This window comes from Myotis lucifugus, unplaced genomic scaffold, assembly GCF_000147115.1.
Source record: "Myotis lucifugus unplaced genomic scaffold, Myoluc2.0 scaffold_151, whole genome shotgun sequence".
Classification (NCBI taxonomy): Eukaryota; Metazoa; Chordata; class Mammalia; order Chiroptera; family Vespertilionidae; genus Myotis; species Myotis lucifugus.
The window spans coordinates 2,429,524-2,449,612 of record NW_005871199.1 but is presented as its reverse complement, the minus strand read 5'-3'; the positions used below and the strand labels follow the sequence as shown (position 1 = coordinate 2,449,612).

Sequence of the window (20,089 nt, the reverse complement as noted above, 5' to 3'; positions counted from 1 at the left end):
TAAAGAGAATGGAGGGGAGGAAGGAGAGGAGAAGAGAGAGAAAGAAACATCGCTGTGAAGAGACACATCAATTAGTTGCCTCCTGCACACGCCCCAACTGGGGCCAGGGATTGCACCCGCAACCCTTTGTTCCAAGGGCCGACACTCTAACCACTGAGCAAAACTTGCCAGGGCTCTGTGTCACATTTTGATAATTCCCACACCATTTCAAAATTTTCCTTATATTTTATAGCAATCTTTGTGTTACTATTGTAATTGCTTTCGGGTGTTGTGAACTCTGGCTATAGAAGATGGTGAACCTAATAAATGTGTGTTCTGACTGCTCCACTGACTGGCCATTCCCCCATCTCTCTCCCTCTCCTCAGGCCTCCCTATTCCATGAGACAGCAATATCAAAATTATGCCAATTAATAACCCTACAATAGCCTTGAAGTGTTCAAATGAAAGGGAGAGTCATGTCTCTTTAAATCAAAAGCTAGAAATTATTGAGGTTAGTGAGGAACGCATGTTGAAAGCCAAGATACACTGAAAGCCTGTACCAAACAGCCATGTTGTGAAATCAGAGGAAGTTTTTGAAGGAAATTAAAAGTGCTGCTCCAGTGAACACACGAATGATGAGAAAGCAAAATAGCCTTATCGCTGATGTGGAGAAAGTTGTAGTGGTCTGGGTAGATCAGACTGAGAGGGTTGTGTGGGCCCACACTAGGTGTCTACTCCTTTGCAGACCCTAGTAACCAGGTGGTGAGGGCTGTTCCCTCCCACTGTGTTCCAGGTGCCCACCCACACCTGCCAAGGTGCCTGCAGGCCAAGCCTTCAGCCACAACATTCCCTTAAGTCAAAACCTAATAAAAAAAACAAACACAAACCTAATCCAGAACAAGGCCCCCTGCAACAAGAGTCCCAAGAGCAAAAGAGCAACCAAGAAAGTGATTTCCTTTGTTTAGGGCAGCGGTTCTCAACCTGTGGGTTACCACCCTTTGGGGGGTCGAACGACCCTTTCACAGGGGTCGCCTAAGACCATCGGAAAACACATATATAATTACATATTGTTTTTGTGATTAATCACTATGCTTTAATTATGTTCAATTTGTAACAATGAAATTGGGGGTCACCACAACATGAGGAACTGTATTAAAGGGTTGCGGCATTAGGAAGGTTGAGAACCACTAGTTTAGGGGGTTAAATGGTCCAAATTTCACACCCTTGCAGTGGCCGTACCCATTCTGGCCAATGACCTATTCCCAGCTGTGACTGACAGACAAGGACCTTCCTGGGGTCACCCCAACATTACGGGGCATGCGTCTGTTCTCCCTGTCTGTCCCTTCTCCCAGTGATCTGCAGGGAATAGATCGGTGGCTCCCTGGGGAGTGGAAAGCTTCAGCTTCCTGGTGAAGCTGTCCAAATGACATGTCTATGATAATTGGCCTTCCCTTTGCTCCTTTCCTGTTATTAATAACTAGGTTAATTACAATGGTATCACATTGTTTCTGAGTATGTATATCCACACCAGGGTATGACTGTGGAGTGTGTCTGTGAGTATGTGATTGTGTGTGAATGCATATATGAGTGTGTGTGGCCATGCATAGTATATTTGTGAGTGTATGCATTGCACACGCCCGTGTGTGCACATGTGCACCTGTGCATGCAGTATGAGAATCAGGTAACTCTGGAGCTGCACCTGCCAGAGGTGGGGCAGGGAAGCAAGTCACTGGCGTCCTCAGTGTCCAGGAGCCAGGCCAGTACAGCCTAACAGAAGGCACCGGGAGGGAGCAAGACTTTCTCTGCACCAAGGAACTCTACACCTGAGCAGGTACGCCACTGTTCTTTGCTGACAGGGCCACCAACGCACAGTGGTGATGCCATGTGCCCAGTGCCCAGCCGTGGGCAGAAGACCTTACCTCCAAGGAGGCCACATCTCCCAGACTCCCCTGCCCAGCTAAAGGCCAGCAGCCAGAGCCTCAGGGAGGAAATGCCTCCTGCCTCCAGTGGGTTCTTCCTCTGTCCTCATGGACAGAGCCTAAGGCAGAGCCCCAGAGCCAGATACCCCTGAACAGCTCGGCTTCCAAGAAGGAATCCATGGCCAAGTAGTTTAATAGGAAACTTAATCTTGCCATGCCGCTCACAGAATGGAATGCTAAAATTGCCCTCCTTCCTCAGAGGTATGAAGACAGAGTCCTACCAGCTCCCAGGGAGGAAGAACTGGTTTTTCATATGCTAACCATTCCGGCCTGTGCTTGGGGTTCTGGGAACTCTTGCGAAAGATAAGAAGGATTTTGAAAGAAAAGGGGTCCCTCCACCCCATCTCAGTGGAGGTCTGAGGATTGTCTAGGGAGCCAGGAAGTGAAGAAGGGTGACTATAGGGCAGGTAGCAGGGAAATTTGCCCCAAAAAGGAGAGGGCTCCTTGCTTGGGAAGCACAGAGGGGGGCTGGAGGTAGAAGAGCCCTGGGTGGCTCCTCTGTGTGGAACAAGGTTCAGAAACTCCTCCAGGAGCCACCTGGGAGCTGAGCCATCACCTAGCAAGCATCTCCCTCCACCTGCTAGACCTGGAGGTGGTGCTCCCAGGGCCTGATGAGGACTTGCCTTCACAGGCCCTCAACGCACCTACTCCTCCTGTGACTCAGCAGCAAGACTGATGCACCATCAGGGCCACGGGACCTGGGCCTGCACCCATCTGATTATCTTATGTGGACATATGCTCCACTCCCAGGATGCCCACGGCCCTGAGGAAAGGGAACAAGGGTCACCTTTCTAGGAAGGCTCGTGAGCTTGGTCCTTGACCTTGTTTACAGTTAGTAACACCTGGTTTCAGAGTTCTCAGGGGATAAAGGGGCTCAGGATATCATGGGGGCAGGTGGTCATCATTTCATATGCTTTTAAAATGATTTGACCTAACTTTCTACTCCAAGCTGGTAAAGCAGGTGTGCCATTGGCACCATGTGGCCGTCTCATTGGTCTGGAGAAACCACCTCTCAAGTGATTGTCTGGGTTGAAGACAAGGGGATTTCAGGCCTGGGTTGGGCCTATGAGCCCCACCCTGAGTGTGTAAACACACACACACACACACACACACACACACACACACCCTTCAGCATTTGTTACTTTCTGAGCTTAGAGGTCTTGCCTCTGCCTCTTAGTGTTTCACAAATAAGAACTCAGTTCCAGTTGAGCTGTGGTAGGGGTTCTTCCATTTCCAGGGGGAGCTCAGGGTCCCCTTGGTCCTGGCACATTCTCTGCCCGGTACTCTGCTGGGACCCCCTCCATTAGCCCAGTGATCGATCACACCGGCTTATCAGCCCTGCCCTCCCTAAGCCCTGTCCTCCCAGGTGGGTACCTGCCAGCCCAGCCACCGGGGCCCTCTGGGCAGAGCCCTTAGCAACCACATTCTTACCTCCATCCTGGGCCCCAGGCTTGGTGAAGACAGCCGCTTCCCTATGTGGGCTACCCTGAAGCTGTGCTTCCGCCCTTCCCCAAGCTTCCCCATTAACACTTTCCACCCACGACCAAGACCCAAAACCTTAAAAACTGGATGAAGCAAAAACCCTGAGGCAGCCCTGGCTGACGTGGCTCGGTTGGTTGGAGGTTCATCCAGTACACCAAAAGGTTGCGGATTCAATTCCCGGTCAGGGCACATACCCAGGTTACGGGTTTGATCCCCGGTTGGGGTGCATAATATCTCAGCAAGAGAAACCCCCAAACTCAACAGTTCCCTCTAGTCAGGCGCCAAGAGAGGGAGATCCCCCTGGGATGTATGATTTGCGAAGAAAGTCTGGTCGTGCAAGGCTGATGACGCAGCTCCCACGTGGCTCTGAGGCAAGGAAACAGAATCCCCTTTCCCAGCTGCAGCTACTGACTCTCGGAAGAACAGCCCTTGTATCAGCCCTGGGCAACCTTTCTGGGATCAGCTCCCAGCCTCAGGGGCCCCTGTGGAGCCCCTCCCCTCCCCACTCTCTTTTCCTTGGACCCCTCTTCAGTCCATCTGCCCTTTCTATGATCCCCCTTTCTCTCCTGTCTCTTCCTTGAGTCCCATCTTCCAAATCAAGAATCACACACAGCTGCCCCGCTAGAAGTGAAGGTGCCGGTTCGAACGCGGGCTCTGAGCGGCCCCTGCCCGGATGGTAGCAGTTGTTCTAAGGGGAGACACCATAGGCCGTGAGCGTATCTTCCCCAATCAGACTGAGGAACTGGGGCAGCACCAGGGCCCTGCAGAAGGCACTGGGTATTGGAACAGTGAGGAGCCTGAGGAAGAGCAGGAGAAAAATGGGGCAGGCCCAGCTGGCGACTCCTCCCAGTCCCTGAACCAAGATCCTGAACTGGCTCCGATGGGGGATGGAGAAGATGTAGTTGCCAATATCCAGGATCCGATCCAGGCCCTGGGCTTCATTTGCCAGAACCACCATTAGAGAGTGAGGATGAAGATGAGGGAGAGCTATAGCGTTGAGCAAGCACAGCCCTATTCCCGTGGAGCCAGAACAGGTGGCGCCAGTGAAAAGGACATTGGCTGGAGTAAGCCTGCTTGCCTCAGGGGTTCCTGCCTGGGCTCGGAGATATCAGATGCCCAGTGGGAACACGTGGTAGCGAAGGCTCCAAGCCCGGCAGGCATCCCCTACCTGGGAGGAACCACCTTGAGAGCTGCCTTATCTCCCTGCATTCCACTGGAGCCAGCACAGGACTAAGCTCATCTCCCTTTCCACATCCAGGTAAATCTGACTTCTTCTCAGAGACCCACTGTATTCAGTTCTGTGCATATGGGGACATAGGCCCAAGCCCAACCCACTGTGATGGGCATGCACGCTTAGCGTCATATAGTGAAATGGGTATAGATATGTAACCTTTGACGTAAAGAAAATTTTTGTAACTTGTTTGTATTCTCTGTATCTTGATGTCACCTCTGTACTTCGGGAACTCGGACACGCTCAAAGAATGGGTTGTGGTTAAAAGCTCCAGCCAGGTGTGACACCGCACTGGCTGGCCGCTGTCGAGTTTGTGACACCCTTTAAAAAGGCTATTAGAGAAAGGCTCGGGGCTGCAGCAGGGTGGGGCTCCCTGTGTGGAGGCACCTGTTGCAGACTCTGGCCAGCTTTCAATAAATCCTCGCTTGCTGCTAAGACCTAATTGGAGTTGGTGGCCTTACTCTCGCGAACATTGGTCCATAACACCCACCATAGCAGTATCACTCTAGAGCAGTGGTTCTCAACTTTGGCTGCACATTAGAATCACCTGGGAATCTTTTTAAAATCCTGATTTCTGGGCCTCATCCTCCGGAAATTCTGTTTCTTTGTTATGGAGTGGGGCCACAACATTAGTAACAAAGATACAGAATTTCCAGAGGATGAGGCCCAGAAATCAGGATTTTAAAAAGATTCCCAGGTGATGATTCTAATGTGCAGCCAAGGTTGAGAACCACTGGTCTAGAGCAAGCATGTCAAACTTGCAGCCCACAACGAATATTTTTGCGGCCCAGCCTATATAATGGTGTGAGCAGTTATTTACAATTATGAAAGGAAATAAGTCTCCTGTCAGATCCTTATTGACATTCACCTTGGGTCCGTTTTGAAAGTAATCACTGCGAACAAGATTTCCCCTGAAGTAAGAAGGATAGTAGCAGAGAAGAGAGGCCAAGTGTCAGGAAGAAAACGTTAATTTTATCATTGCTCTTTTTCTTTTTTATAATACTATACTTTTCTAAATAAACCTACGTTTCTATGAAAATTGAAACTTTTGTTTTTTTGCGGCCCACATAAACCTTGTTTATTTGGCCCATGTTAGCCTTTGAGTTTGACATGTTTGCTCTGGAGAATAAAGTACCATTATATATATATAATCTCACATAGAGGCTGGCAGAGGGGATGAAGGAATGCTCAGTACTGGGGGGGGCGGGGGGCCTGGGGTGAACCAGAGGGCCCAGGGCGTCAGCTCTAACCAGCTGCTGCCACACAGGAATGAAGATACACCCTTGCCAGACCTTTCCACTTATCTGGAGATCTTTGACCTTCTGCTCTGTATGAAACTCTCTGTTTTTAAATGTTGATGACTAATGCACATATTTTTGGTTAGGCCCAGAACCCAAATCTATCAAAAAACTGGTTCCTCCCCTAGCCAGTTTGGCTCAGTGGATAGAGCATTGGCCCACAGACTGAAGGTTACTGGGTTTGATTCTGGTCAATGACATGTACCTGGGTTGCAGGTTCCGATCCCTGCCCCCGCCCCCCTCCAGGCGTGAGTGGGCGGTAGCCAATTGATGTCTATCTTTCACAATGATGTTTTTCTCTCTTTTCCTCTGTGTCTCTCTTCCTCCCTTCCATTATCTCTAAAAATCAAAGGGAAAATTTCCTTGGGCGAGGAACAAGAAAAACCTGGTTCCTCCAGTCCTTAACAAAGTTTCATCAGAGGCTCATACGAGGTGAGGGAAATCTATCCTAGTCTTCTAGGGACAAAACCTTTAAATGTCCACATTATATCAGTTTAGCCTTTCAGGCACCAAAATATCATCATCATTATTATCATTCCGCCTTTGCACAGTTCTGATCTGTAGAATTTGCTTTATTCTAGTGAAGTAGAAACTGGCAGTTTTAACTCAAAAAAGAAGCACCACCAAAAAAGTCCACAGCCTTGCAGATGCTGGCTGAGACTCCTCCCCCCTCCTCCACTCCAAGCCGCCTCTTTTCCACTGCCCTGCTCCCTCCCCCCCCTCACTCCCAGCACTGTCTGCTGCCACCATCCCCTCCCTGGGGTTCCCAAAGCACAGAGTGGCCTTGCTAAGCTGCTTCCTCCCATATGGTGTTTTTTTTTTTTTAATATATTTTATTGATTTTTACAGAGAGGAAGGGAGAGGAATAGAGAGTTAGAAACATCGATGAGAGAGAAACATCGATAAGCTGCCTCCTGCACACCCCCTACTGGGGATGTGCCCGCAACCAAGGTACATGCCCTTGACTGGAATCGAACCTGGGACTCTTCAGTCCGCAGGCCGACGCTCTATCCACTGAGCCAAACCAGTTAGGGCCCATATGGTTTTTTGTCCTCGCCTCCACCCCACCTATCCCTGCCAGGACCAGCAGGAGGAGGCTTTCCTTGTCTGGGATAAAAGGGGGTGGCTAAGGCCTGTGCATTGGTTTTCTGAGTCCCAGACTGATAACACAGCTTCTGGCACACAGGCCATGTAAACACACCCTCATACACAGATGCGCCACCAGAACCTTACACCAGTGATGGCGAACCTCTGACACGCGAACTCATTTTTTTGGTTGATTTTTCTTTGTTAAATTGCATTAAATATATAAAATAAATATCAAAAATAGAAGTCTTTGTTTTACTATGGTTGCAAATATCAAAAAATTTCTATATGTGACACAGCACCAGAGTTAAGTTAGGGCTTTTCAAAATGCTGACACGCCGAGCTCAAAAGGTTCGCCATCACTGTCTTACACTCAATAGACACCATCCCAGCCTGGCTGGCCTTGCTCAGTGGTTGAACTTGGATCTATGAACCAGGAGGTCACAGTTCAATTCCCAGCCAGAGCACAGGCCTGGGTTGTGGGTTCAATCCCCACTGTGGGGTGTGCAGGAGGCAGCCGATCAATGATTTTTCTCTTATCATTGATGTTTCTATTGTTCTCTCCCTCTCCCTTCCTCTCTGAAATCAATAAAAAAAAAAAATTAAGAATTTAAAAAAGAGACACCCTCCCATATCTTTCTGGGAATTCTCTTGGGTTCTCTCCCCAAACTCCAGGGCAGCTCTCCAAGTCTCCACATACCCTACATTATTTTTTTATGCACTTTTTGCTTCTTTAACAAATATTTCTTTCTGAACTCAAGCCTGTCCTGCTTTGCATTCGTGCCCAGGCAGCATCTGGGTGGGGCTTGGGGCCATCTAAGGCCCCAAACACAGATGGGTGTTGCTTCAAACCAGCTTGGTCTTGTCCAATCACCTTCCCTGGAAGCTTGCTGATGAAAGCTTTGCGACAGAAAGGAGAGAGGCCTGGCTGAGAGCTGGCTGCACCCACAGCCCAGGGGGCAGATGAAAAGTGCTCTCACCTTGAGCTTCCAGCAGCCCTGCAGACCAGATCCCCGTGCTCAGCCATGATGAGGCGAGGCTTCCAAGCGGCAGCCACACTCAGCCGCCTCAGAGCCCTTCCTGGTGCACCCCGCATCCTGCCCATACTCAACCCCACCGCGGCCTTCGGATCCTCCATTGACTCCCGGGTGAGTTCCCAGCTCAGCTAGATGGACAGCCTTTCTCCTGGGGGCCTTGGCAAATCTTCTCCCTGATTGTGGCTGGGGCAGGTGGGCAGGGTGTTGGGGAGCTATTTGATTTGGCAAAGGGAGGACGCTCTTGGAATACCAAGTAGCCTACATCCAAAACTTTCGTCCTGGTCTGAGTTTGGTGTGGCCACCAATGAAATCACTTTCCTCCTATGAGACTCAGACTGGTGCAGGGGAGGTGGGGCGTCCCCAGACGGAGGACCCTGTGAGTGGTCTTGGCAAGCCCCCCGTTGTGATTGGTGCATGAGCACTGAGGCCATGGGAGACCCCTCGTCCCACAGTTTGTACCGCACCTCTCCGGGCACCCAAAACATGTTTCAAAGGAGCCACCCTGCCAGGGCAGGCCCACAGCTGTGGGCAGAGCTGGAGTGGCCCCTGACAGTCTCTCAGAATGGGCTCTAGTCTGACCACCAGCTCTCACACTCACAAGCTTGGCAGCCTTAGCCATATTTCCTCCGTTTCCCCATTTCTACGGGGGGGGGGGGGGGGGCTAATACTAGCATTTCACAGTCTCAAAGAACAGCTCACGGGTTTGCACTCTTTTATTTTTTAATTTCAAACTTTCCATATCATTTAATTGTCTTGGTCATGGACATTTCCAAATATGAGAGTTTATATTTCACTCCCATCTCTGCCAGTGACCAGAAAACCCACGCTTTCCTTTATTAAAGGGGTTCGGTCCTGCTGAGGTTGGACTACCCCTTCCATTCTTCATGCTCATCTTTGCTTCCGGAGGCACTTCCTCTGCTTCGCTCTTTTCATCTTCATTAAAAGCTGCTGCTACCACCGAAAGGGTTGGAACAGTTTCTCCAGGTTTACTTGCTCTAAGTTTGAGGGAGATGGCTGAGGTTTTCTTCGCTGTCTGACTACTATGGCAAGTCCAAACTTGGAGATCTTGTAGGCCTTGTTGGGAGGTCTGCAGCTTCTTCACCGATCGCTTCTCAGAGATGTGACTGGGACTTTCCCCTCCATTACTCTGGCGGCTCCAGCTCGCGGCTCAGCTCCTGCAGCTTCTCGGCTTTTTTTTTTTTTTTTTTTCCCAGCTCGCGGGTTTTAAAACAGGACAATTGTAATGCACAAAGCACTAGCAGTATGCCCTTCCCTTACTGTCAGCCCCAATTCCTTTCTTTTTTTTAAAATATATTTTATTGATTTTTTTACAGAGAGGAAGGGAGAGAGATAGAGAGTTAGAAACATCGATGAGAGAGAAACATGATCAGCTGCCTCCTGCACACCTCCCACTGGGGATGTGCCCGCAACCCAGGTACATGCCCTTGACCGGAATCGAACCCGGGACCCTTCAGTCCACAGGCCGACGCTCTATCCACTGAGCCAAACCGGTTCTGGCCCCAATTCCTTTCTTTCCCTTGCCCAGTCACCCACAGGGTGACTCCCCCGCCCCCACCGCAAGGAAGGTTTCCCTCGAGTCAACACTGGTAAGGGGACTAAGGAACCCAAGAACGCACACTGCCCAGAAGTCCTGCAGCCCAAGCAGCAGTCCCCCCCCACCCCCCCCACCCCACCCCCAGGAAGCTAGCTGTCTAGTCTCCCTGATTTTTCGTACCCAGATCTCAAGATTCTGCCCAGAGAAGACAGACTTTAAGGATTATGCCCTTCCCAATGCCAGCTGGTGTCCCGACATGCTGAGCCTGTACCAGGAATTTCTGGAGAAGACCAAGACCGACGGCTGGATCAAACTGCCCTCCTTCGCGTCCAACAGAGAACACATCCAGGGGCTCAAACTCCCAACCGGATTAGCAGTTACCTCGGGTAAGGCCTGGCCTGAGTGGTCACAGCAGCACAGGTGTCCCAGCCCACGGGAGTCGGTTCAGCCAGCCCCTTTCCCTGCGTTCAAAGATTCTGGGGAAGGAAACCAAAAAGCTCCCATCCAATTCTCAGCCGGAAGTTCTTTCTGCTAATCTCACCCCCCTTGCTGCCGCCCCAGGCTGCCAGTGACGGTATCCTCTCTCCCATCTGAAAAGAGAGCGCACCCTAGCGGCCGCACTGGAGAACTGCCTGCTGAGCCTCTGCCCTGCCTCATCCCAAATCCTCCTCCCCCAACTCAAAAAGTTTTTTGGGGGGCCGGTCTCCCACCGCAGGCCTGGCCCACCGTCCATGCTCTGTTAGACCCAGGCCGGCTCTCCTGAAACGCCCACCAGTCAGATTGACAGAGCTTCTCACCTCCATCTTCCTTGTACGTGTGTGTCCGTATTTTCTTGTCTCGCTCATTCATAAATATGATTTTCCTGCCCAGTGATGAATGTACACAGTACAGAACAAAGACGACCGTTTGGGTTTATGGCACAAAAAAAGCAGGGACACCAAAATAATTTTTAAAAGAATTTGGTATCCATACGAAAAGGATATAGTTGTAGTTGTCTTGAAGGAAGGAAAAGGTCAGAGTTTTGGTGGACTTTTCAGCACTTATTTTGCTGTTTAGCATTGTTGTTATTTTGAATTACTATATGCGAATGTCATGAGTTGTGTTTTTTTTATTTTTTACTGTTTAAAGTCTGTTAAAGTCTTCACCTGACATTGGCCCTATCCCCATCCCCAACCAGGGACCTTCCTGAGTGTTTCTCCCTCCAGACCAAGGGCTCCCTGGGGACAGGGCTGTGCCTCTGGTCTCAGATGGAAGGCTCTCGGCTGGTGGAGCCTGGCTGTCCTCTGGTTCTCTCCTGGACCCTGTGCCTGACTCAGGACAACCCGGGTGCTGCATGGCCAGCGCTGCACCCTGAGCGGGCCCCATGCCCTCACGCACTCCCTGCTCCAGCTGCCACACTGCTCATCTCTCCCCAGACAACAGTGACTGCCGCATCATCACCAGGAGCCTCCAAGTGGAAGGGCAAGGCTACGAACATGCCATCTTTTTTAACCCATCTGAGAAGAAGTCCGTCTGTCTTTTCCAACCAGGCCCCTACTTGGAGGGGGCCCCAGGGTAAGACCATCAGGAAGCTGAGGTGGACGTCCTTGGCTGCTTCCTAGCCTTGGCTCAGCAGGTGGATCGGGGATTGTTCCTCTCCCTAAGGAGCTGGGTGGGGGGTGCCCTGGACTGGAAGGACATCCGGGTCACCAGGTCCAGTCCTATTGTGAAGATAACAGAGAACCTCCTTGCTGAGTCGGGGAATTTTCCAGTAAGGGATTTTAGAGGCCGCTCTGAGAGGGATGTGGTGAACTTAGAAGTGGACAAGATCTGGAATCAGGAGCCTGGCTTCCAGTCCTACTCTACCGCTGCTGGCCACGGGACCCCAAGCAAGCAATTTAACCTCTGGCTTTCTATCTCCTTACCTAAAACCTGGGGCAAGGATATATACCTTCCAGAGAGGGTCTGTGTGTATGTGCTCATGAACCATAAAGCACAATCTAGCTGTCACACACCATCTATCCACCAGCAAACTGAGGCAACTTGCCCAAGGTAGCACAGGCAGCCAAGGTCAGATGCAGGACTCTAGTCCAGGCACTGGGGCTCCAAGTCCAATGCTCTCTCCATTGTACTCTGCTGCCTCCAAGCTTGGAAGAGAGCCAGGAAAGAACTCACTCTGGACATAAGTATGTCTTGCCGAAGGCCACTGACCCACCAAGTCCACAGTTGGCTGCCTTCCCCATCCCTGCTCCTGCAAGGAGAGAGAGAAGGAGGGATAAGGAGCAGCTGTAGGGTCCCAAGACCTGAGAAGGACTCAGTTGTAGTTAAAAAGAATTCAGAGAGTTTAGTAGATGCCAGCACCTGCATAGGTGGTGAGTTCAGACTGTAGCCCTCTGTCCCCTAGGCTAGAAGTTGGCAAAATACCAACTTCTGCACATGGGCCACGAAGTTTCAATCGCACTGTACACGCGCGCCCGCACGTGGTATTTTGTGGAAGAGCCACACTCAAGGGACCAAAGAGCCGCATGTGGCTCGCGAGCCGCAGTTTGCCGACCACTGCTCTAGGCCATCCCAAAGGCACCTTCCATGGAGACACTGGTTCCCACCCTAGTGCATGCAGACACTGGAGGACTAGGTCAGGATCTCCTCCCTTCTGAAAACCTCAAGAAGGCAGTGATGGGGTGGTGGTGGTGACTGGCTTTTATTTAAGGGCTCATGGAGGTGGGGCAGGAGAGGCCAAGGAGGACCATCCAACACTGGGCGGATCCAGAGAAGAGATTATTACTGAATTAGAAAAACCCAGTTCAGTCTGCCTCTGTGCAGGAAAACACCCAGCTCTTCTCTACTGTGCCTTTCTTCCTTCCTTCCTTCCTTCCTTCCTTCCTTCCTTCCTCCTTTCTTTCTTTCTTTCTTTCTTTCTTTCTTTCTTTCTTTCTTTCTTTCTTTCTTTCTTTCTTTTCTTTCCTTCTTTCCTTCTTTCTTCTTTCTTTCCTGTGTGCTACTCACACAGAACACTTCATTTCTGATACTTCTGGTCACCAAATGTGTGACCACACCAAACACTTCTCTGGGACACCAGCTGGGCGTCCTACAGTTTTACTCAGTTCTGACCTGGAGATAGCGTCAGACCCCACAGGTTAAGGACTCAGTCCCACAAGAGTGTCCCCCCACGTCAGACCCCAAACCCAACTAGTAGGTCCCCAGGTTCCTCACAACTTCTGTTTGATTTGGCTACAAACCTGAGGTTCTCACAACCCCTTCCTCAGGTTTGATTGATTTGCTAGACCAGCTCAGAGAACTCAGGGAAACAGGTTTACCAGTTCAGTAAAGGAGAGGACAAAGAATCCAGGTGAGCGTCCAGATGAAGAGGCGTGTGGAGCCCCGAGCGCAGGAGCTTCTGTCTCGGTGGAAGTGGGTGCGCCACCCTCCCTCCGGGTGTGAGTGTGTTTGCCAACCTGGAAGCCCTCTGAACTCCACACGTTTGTGATTTGATGGAGGCTTCCTCACGTAGGCGAGATTGATCATTAACTCCATTTTCAGTCCTTCTCCCTTCTCAAGAGAATGGGGGCAGTACTGAAAACTGCAAGCGTCCAGTCCTGGCCTGGTCTTTCTGGTGCCCAGCCCCCATCCAGGAGCCATCTGTCTGACAAAGGATCCGCCCCCCCCCCACCCTCCCCCCGGAAATTACAAGGGTTTCAGGAGCTCTGTGCCAGGAATTGGGGGCAGAGACCAATCTATATATTTTCTATTGTCTCACAAGCACCCACCCAACCCCTAGACAATGAGGAGAGATAGGTTACAGCAATTAGGTGATGAATCGGAAAAATGTTTTTCGATGAACTCTATTAGGGAAAAACAACACACAAAACCTTTTCTCCTGGTGAAATGAAATAATTGTACATGGTTGCTGATACCTGCAGAAGCAACAGTTGATTGAGGAGGATTTGATCAGATGGGATCCAGCTCCGTTCCCTTTCCTTTCCTGGGAAAGGCAGAGGTGGTGGTTCCACCTCAGGGTCCGGGGAAGGCCCAGGGAGCCAGTCTGCCCAGCCCACAGCCCTGCCTTGCTTCCCACCCCCACCCCAGGTTTGCCCACGGAGGGTCCCTGGCAACCATGATGGATGAGACCTTTTCTAAAACTGCCTACCTGGCTGGAGAGGGGCTGTTCACACTAAGCCTCAGCATCAGGTTCAAAAAGTAAGTACTGTACAGAGCCTCACGGTGTTGGCCAAAGTCATGGCCCTCTTCGTCACTGAGGGATGGCCATCCTCGGCAGTTGGGGTGCAGGAGCCCTGCCTTAGTCTCCTTCCCCACCCGCTGCCAGAAAACCACCCCCGCCATCTGCTCTGGGAGCTGGCAGGCCAGCCCTGAGCCCAGAGCCACCCGCTTGAGGTGGGGGGGGGGGTGAAGAGAAGGATGGGGGGACGGAGGGTGAAGGGTTGAGGGTTGAGGGCCGGGGGTCCACGGGAGGGATGGGCTAAGCCAACTCCTCTCCCAGCTTGATCCCCGTGGGCTCACTGGCTGTGTGGACAAGATTGAGGACCAGAAGCTTTACATGTCCTGCATCACCCAGACCAGAGACCAGAAGACAGTCTATGCCAAGTCCTCAGTCCTCAGGTAAAGGGCTCCTTCAGGCCCAGGCCCTGTCCTGCCACCACCGTCCCCCGGGCCAAATGGAAGAAAGGAGGCTCAGGATCCAATCCCACTCAGGGCTCCAGCTTCTCTGCCTGGGATTGGGCGCCTGCTGTAGACACAGGGGAAGTGAGGGAGAGATCAGCTAGGATTTTTAAATTAATTAATTAATTAATTAATTAATTAATTTGTAGAGAGAGTGGAAAGGAGGGAGGAGGGAGAGAGAGAAACATCAATGTGAGAGAGACACATCAATTGGTTGCCTCCTGGACCCGGGGCCAGGGATCGAGCCCACAACCGAGATACTGCCCTTGACTGGAATCGAAGGCGGGACCCTTCAGTCTGCGGGCTGGTGCTCTAACCAGTAAGCAAAACCGGTTAGGACATAGGATTCTTTTTTATTTCCTATGTGTGAGTTGCCCAACCTGTACCACAGGACAGGATTCCAGGTAACTAGATGCAAATGCTCAGAGCACCCCACCAAGCTCCTGCCATCTCGGCCCTCACGCCTGCCTCCCACTCGCCCTTCTTTCTCTTCCAGGTGTTTTCCTTCAGCTGCAGCTGGAACAGGAGTAACAGGAGAGCCTACCTCTGACTGTTCTGCCTGCTTGGGACCCCCCCACGGGGCAGGGAGGGCTCCCCATGGAATCCACTGATGAGGTGAAGGAGGGGGCACTTTCCTCTGAGCAAATAAAGTCTCTCGGCCCCATTTCAGCTCAAGACCCTTCTTGTAGTTGGAAATGAAAATCCTTCCAGGGCCTCCCACACACCCAACTTCCGGTCAATCACGGAAGAGATCTGCTGAGCCCCTGCCAAGCACCAGGCGCTACGTGAGGCACCGAGCACACAGCAATGAAAAGACAGGACCCCTGGCCTTGAGATGCACAACCACAGGCCAGGAGCTGAATACACAGAATGGGGTAGGCATTGAAGGAAAGAGGAGGGGGCAGGGACAAAGGCAGGCCACAGAGGCTTCATAAACCCTGCTGTGAGCTTGAACTCTGTCTGATGGGCAACAGGATGCCTTAACAGGGTTTGGGCCATAGCCAAAACCCGTGTGGCAAAAAACTCTCCCCCTGCCCCATATACTCAATAAAAACCCCTTTCTCTTTGTGTGCTTTCACAGTTGCCCTTGATAATCTGTTAAACCCAGAGTCTAAATCATTGCATACCAAATACATGATAATATATATTTTTATTGATTTCAGAGAGGACGGAAAGGGAGCGAGAGATAGAAACATCAATGATGAGAGAGAATCATTGATCAGCTGCCTCCTGCACGCCCCCCACTGGGGATCAAGCCCACAACCCAGGCATGTGCCCATGACCGGAATGGAACCTGGGACCCTTCAGTCCGCAGGCGGATGTTCTATCCACTGAGCCAAACCGGCCCTGATCTTCATTTTAACACTCCCAAGAAAAGAAGGGAAATATATTCCATCCTTCATTGTGCAGCGAAGAAAAAACAAAACAGTTATACTTCAGTTTCCATATTAAAGTAGGTTGAATGGGTCCTGGCACTTCTCTGCCGGGGCCATTTTCTAAGAGAAACAGGCCCGAGCTGGAAATCTGCAGAGGCTCTCGGGCAAGGCTCACAGCCAGGCGGGGCGCCAGCCGTAACTGGACAAGGCCAGGTGGGCAGGCGGGGATCTTGGTAAGGGAAGTAAGGTCATCAGCCTCTGAAACACTTCTTAGTGTCTAGGGCAGCCATGGGCAAACTACGGCCCGCGGGCCGGATCCGGCCCCTTTGAAATGAATAAAACTAAAAAAAAAAAAGATCGTACCCTTTTATGTAATGATGTTTACTTTGAATTTATATTAGTTCACACAAACACTCCATCCATGCTTTTGTTCCGGCCCTCCGGTCCAGTTTAAGAACCCATTGTGGCCCTCGAGTCAAAAAGTTTGCCCACCCCTGGTCTAGGGCTTTGACAGCTGCCTCTGCTCTCCCAAGAGGCCACGTACTGCAGCTTTCTAGGCTGAAACAACGGGAGCTGCTGCCTCCACACTCCAAACACCCATCCCCATGCCCAGCGCGTTCATCTGGGAGGCAACTGCTGCCGAGGCAGATGGGGTGGGATCCAATAGGCCAGTGGTCGGCAAACTCATTAGTCAACAGAGCCAAATATCAACAGTACAACGATTGAAATTTCTTTTGAGAGCCAATTTTTTTAAACTTAAACTATATAGGTAGGTACCTTGTTATTAACTTAATTAGGGTACTCCTAAGGCTTAGGAAGAGCCACACTCAAGGGGCCAAAGAGCCGCATGTGGCTCGCAAGCCGCGGTTTGCCGACCACTGCAATAGGCCATCCAGGCAAAGGTGGCAGCTAATTCTGCTGGAAGCAGCGGCTGTGCTGTGTTCTTCAGGTGCCTGAGTCAAGTACCAGGAGAAAGAGTGAATAAGGCAACTGGTGTCTGACCTCATCTCCCCCTCACTCATCCTGTTCCAGCTACACTGGCCTCTTTGCCTCCTTGAACACTCCAGCATGCTTCTGCCTGAGGGCCTTTGCACTTGCAATTTTCCCTTCATAGAATGCTTGTCCCTCGCCTTCCCTCCCCCTTCCTTCATGTCATTACTGAAACATTACATTCTCCAGGGGGCCAGCCTGACCACTCTATTTAAAATTGTATACTCTCCTGATACCCGCTATGAGCCTTCCCTACTTTAATTTTCTCCCCAACACTGATTTGCATTTAATTAATGATTTTTTTACTGATTTATTTTTGTCTATTTTCTTTCTTTCCCCACTAAAGTATAAACTCCATCTGGCCAGGAGAATTCTCTGTTTTCTCACTGCTATGTCTCCAGAGTCCAGCACAGTGCCTTCCCCCAAAAGGTAGCAAAGAGCTGAAACCAGTTTGGCTCAGTGGATAGAGCGTCGGCCTGCGGACTGAGGGGTCCCAGGTTCGATTCCGGTCAAGGGCATGTACCTGGGTTGCGGGCACATCCCCAGTGGGAGATGTGCAGGAGGCAGCTGATTGGTGTTTCTCTCTCATTGATGTTTCTGACTCTCTGTCTCTCTCCCTTCCTCTCTGTAAAAAATCAATAAAATATATATTTTTTTAAAAAGGTAGCAAAGAACTATTGATGAATGAATGAATGAATGAATGAAGCCACAGAACCAAACTCCCCTGAATCTTACCCTACCTCTGGACTTATTATAGAAGCCAAAAATGTCCTTATTGTTAGGTCAGATGGAGTCGGGGCTTCTGTTTTCTTACACTTTTGCAGAAGTCAGTTTAACTGATGCCCATGTGATCTCATGTAATCCTCACGCCAGCTCTGCGAGTTAGGTATATTTCTCTCCGTTTTCCAGATGGGTAAGGTGAGCCCTAGAAAGATGAAGTTACCTATCAGCAGTCACACGGCACAGACAGCATGTCACACAGCCCACATCCCAGCCTGTCTGACTGATGCCAAAGCCATGAGTTCTTGGCCACAGCGCTGCATGTAGACCACCCTTCCCAGACACGACACCCAAGCTGAGCTGAGTCAGGAGCCACAGGAATGGAGGGCCTGGGGGGGTTGCCATGAATCTCCGCAAAAGAAATGCTTGCTTCCTCTAAACTCTCAAGTATCAGATGTTAAAATAATCATCTTGTTTATTTCCTGCATTTCCCAGTCTTTTTTGTTATTGTTGTTTGCACATTTATTGAATGTCTCTCCCCTTAGACTCCTCCCCTTTCTATCTATCCCCAGCATCTAGTACAGTGAATGAAGGAATGAACTGATTCAGGTACAAATCTGCTTAATATCATGAATTCATTCAACAAATCCTGACTGAATATCTGTCTTGTCCTCGTGATGCTTACAGTCTAGTAAGATAGTAAATAAATACATAAATCACAGGGGGGGGAAATGTGATCATAAAGGAAAAGTATGGGGCGCTGTGAAACTGTACAGCAGAAGCCCCTAATTTATATGACAGGGTGTCAGAGAGGGCCTCCAGATCTGAAGGATGAGGGGTAATGATGGTCCAAGGTCCTAAGGAGGAAATGAGCTTGATGCCTTTGAGATACGGAAGGATGGTAGGCATGCCGGGGGTGCAAGTTGAGGGCCTCATTTTGCCAGTGGTGGGCTGTGCTTCCTAGGACCTGCCTATGGGGATAGGAGGGGACATCCTCCGTGTTTATGTTTAACTGCCTTTTGCCAAGGATGGGGGAGGGGCGCACAGATAAGCCTGCCCTGGACCACGATGGAACCAGCTCTGTCCTCAGTGCCTATGTCCATCAATCTTGAGCCTGGTCACTTTTCCTTGGGCCAATAAAATTCAGAGAACTAGTCACTACAAGTCACTGTCTGGGAGAACAAGACAATGGAATCCAAGGCAAGATTCCAGCAAGGAGGGCTTTGCAGATGTGATGTGTGTGGCCGTGGCTATGGGCTCACCTCCCTGCACCCTGATGGCCACCTCCCTCTCCCCTGAAGCCCTCCCCAACTCCCAAGGAGCCCAGGCCCAGCATCTGCACCCCAGGCATAACCACCATCCTTCAGGCTCTCAAAGGCATCAAGCTCATTTCCTCCTTAGGATCTTTGTATGGGCTCTCTCCTTGGATCATTATTGCCCCTCATCCTTCAGATCTGGTGACCCTGACACCCTGGCATATAAATTAGGGGCTTCCGCTGTACAGTTTCACAGCGCCCCATACTTGTCCTTTATAGCATTGATCACATTTTTTCTCCTGTGATTTATGTATGCAATTATTAACAGGGCAGGCTTGCTGTTACAAACCTGGCTGGAGGAAGGAGTTAAGGCCAGGCTGATGGTCACAGAGACAGGGCGCTGTTTATCCAGGAAAAGAGGTCGTACGTAGGCAACGGCGGCCCCTGCCAGCTCCTCCCAGAAGGCCTGGGCTGGGGGAGCAAGCTGGAGAGGAAGCTGCTCCCCCGGGCTCTGAGCGCCTCCCGGCCTGAGGCCGAGACCCAGCGGCGGCCCCAAGGTGAGGCCTGCAGTCCGGGCACCCGACCGAGCCCGCGGTGGGCTCCGTCTCCCAGGCCGACTGTGGGAAAAGGCGCTCGCGAGGGTGCGGGGAGGGCGAGGTGGCGGAGCCTCCGGGAGCCGCTGGGGGTGGCGGGGAATCAATACTGCCTTTGTGCTCAGTGGTTTCCTAGGGAGAAAGGAGAGGAGAGTGGGAGGGGCGGCCCAGCGGTCCGGCCCGCCCTGCAGACTCTGGATGCCCAGGGACTGGGAGGCTGGGAGCCGGACCTCAGGGCTTGAGGCGGGTGGGATTCTGTGCCCCCGGGCAGGAGGCGGGGTGCGTCTCCTAGGACAGGCCCTGGGTGCTCGAAGGGCAGCCGCCAGGTGCGCAGCGAGTCTGCTTCTGGCCGGAGCGATTTGGGAAGGCGAGGGAGGAGCCAGAGGAGGCTGGTGGGGCTGCCGCCAAAGAATGGCTCAGCCTGGAGGAGCTTTCGGTGGGGCCTGGGATGGCAGCTGTGGGCCCCCGAGGGCCTCCAGATTAGACCGTGCAGCAGGCCCCGGAATGGGCCGGGGAGAGGAGGTGGGTGCGCCCTTTCAGGGGGCGTGTGTATATGAATGGGGTTCAGGACCTGGGCCCCTCTTTGGATAAACGGGTGTTACTCTAGTCCCCTAACAGGAGTCCAGGACTCCGGTGGATGTGTTGGGCCTTCTAACTCTGAAGTGGGTGGCATCTTTAGTACCCACGGGAGAGTCCAAGGCCTGCATCTGACAATCTAGCCCAGGGCTCCCTCCATGTCTTCCCGGGTCCCAGACTTCGCCATCCTTGGCTTTTCCTGCTCAAATAAAGGGGCCCCGTGCGCGCCTTGGGTCCCCTGTAGAAGGTCGTGGCGGGGGAGGGCCCGGTGCGCT

The 20,089-nt window shown here is 51.5% G+C and overlaps 2 protein-coding genes and 1 pseudogene across 2 annotated transcripts in view; all 3 read left to right on the top strand.

Annotated features, from left to right (window-relative positions):
• Positions 1–1,697: 1,697 nt before the first annotated feature.
• LOC106698225 lies at positions 1,698–5,113 on the top strand (annotated as a pseudogene).
• Positions 5,114–7,866: 2,753 nt separating this feature from the next.
• THEM5 (thioesterase superfamily member 5) lies at positions 7,867–14,967 on the top strand. The gene is given in 7 exon segments (XM_006095322.3): positions 7,867–8,203; positions 9,832–10,033; positions 11,063–11,201; positions 13,713–13,823; positions 14,125–14,147; positions 14,150–14,233; positions 14,797–14,967. Coding segments are annotated over 7 exon segments (720 nt in total). The 5' UTR covers positions 7,867–8,080; the 3' UTR covers positions 14,835–14,967.
• Positions 14,968–19,436: 4,469 nt separating this feature from the next.
• The window catches only part of C2CD4D (C2 calcium dependent domain containing 4D), a 1,954-nt gene continuing 1,301 nt past the window's right edge, over positions 19,437–20,089 (top strand). Inside the window, exon 1 of the mRNA XM_023759313.1 lies at positions 19,437–19,564. Coding sequence (XP_023615081.1) covers positions 19,437–19,564 — 128 coding nt within the window. The remainder of the gene's footprint in view (positions 19,565–20,089) is intronic.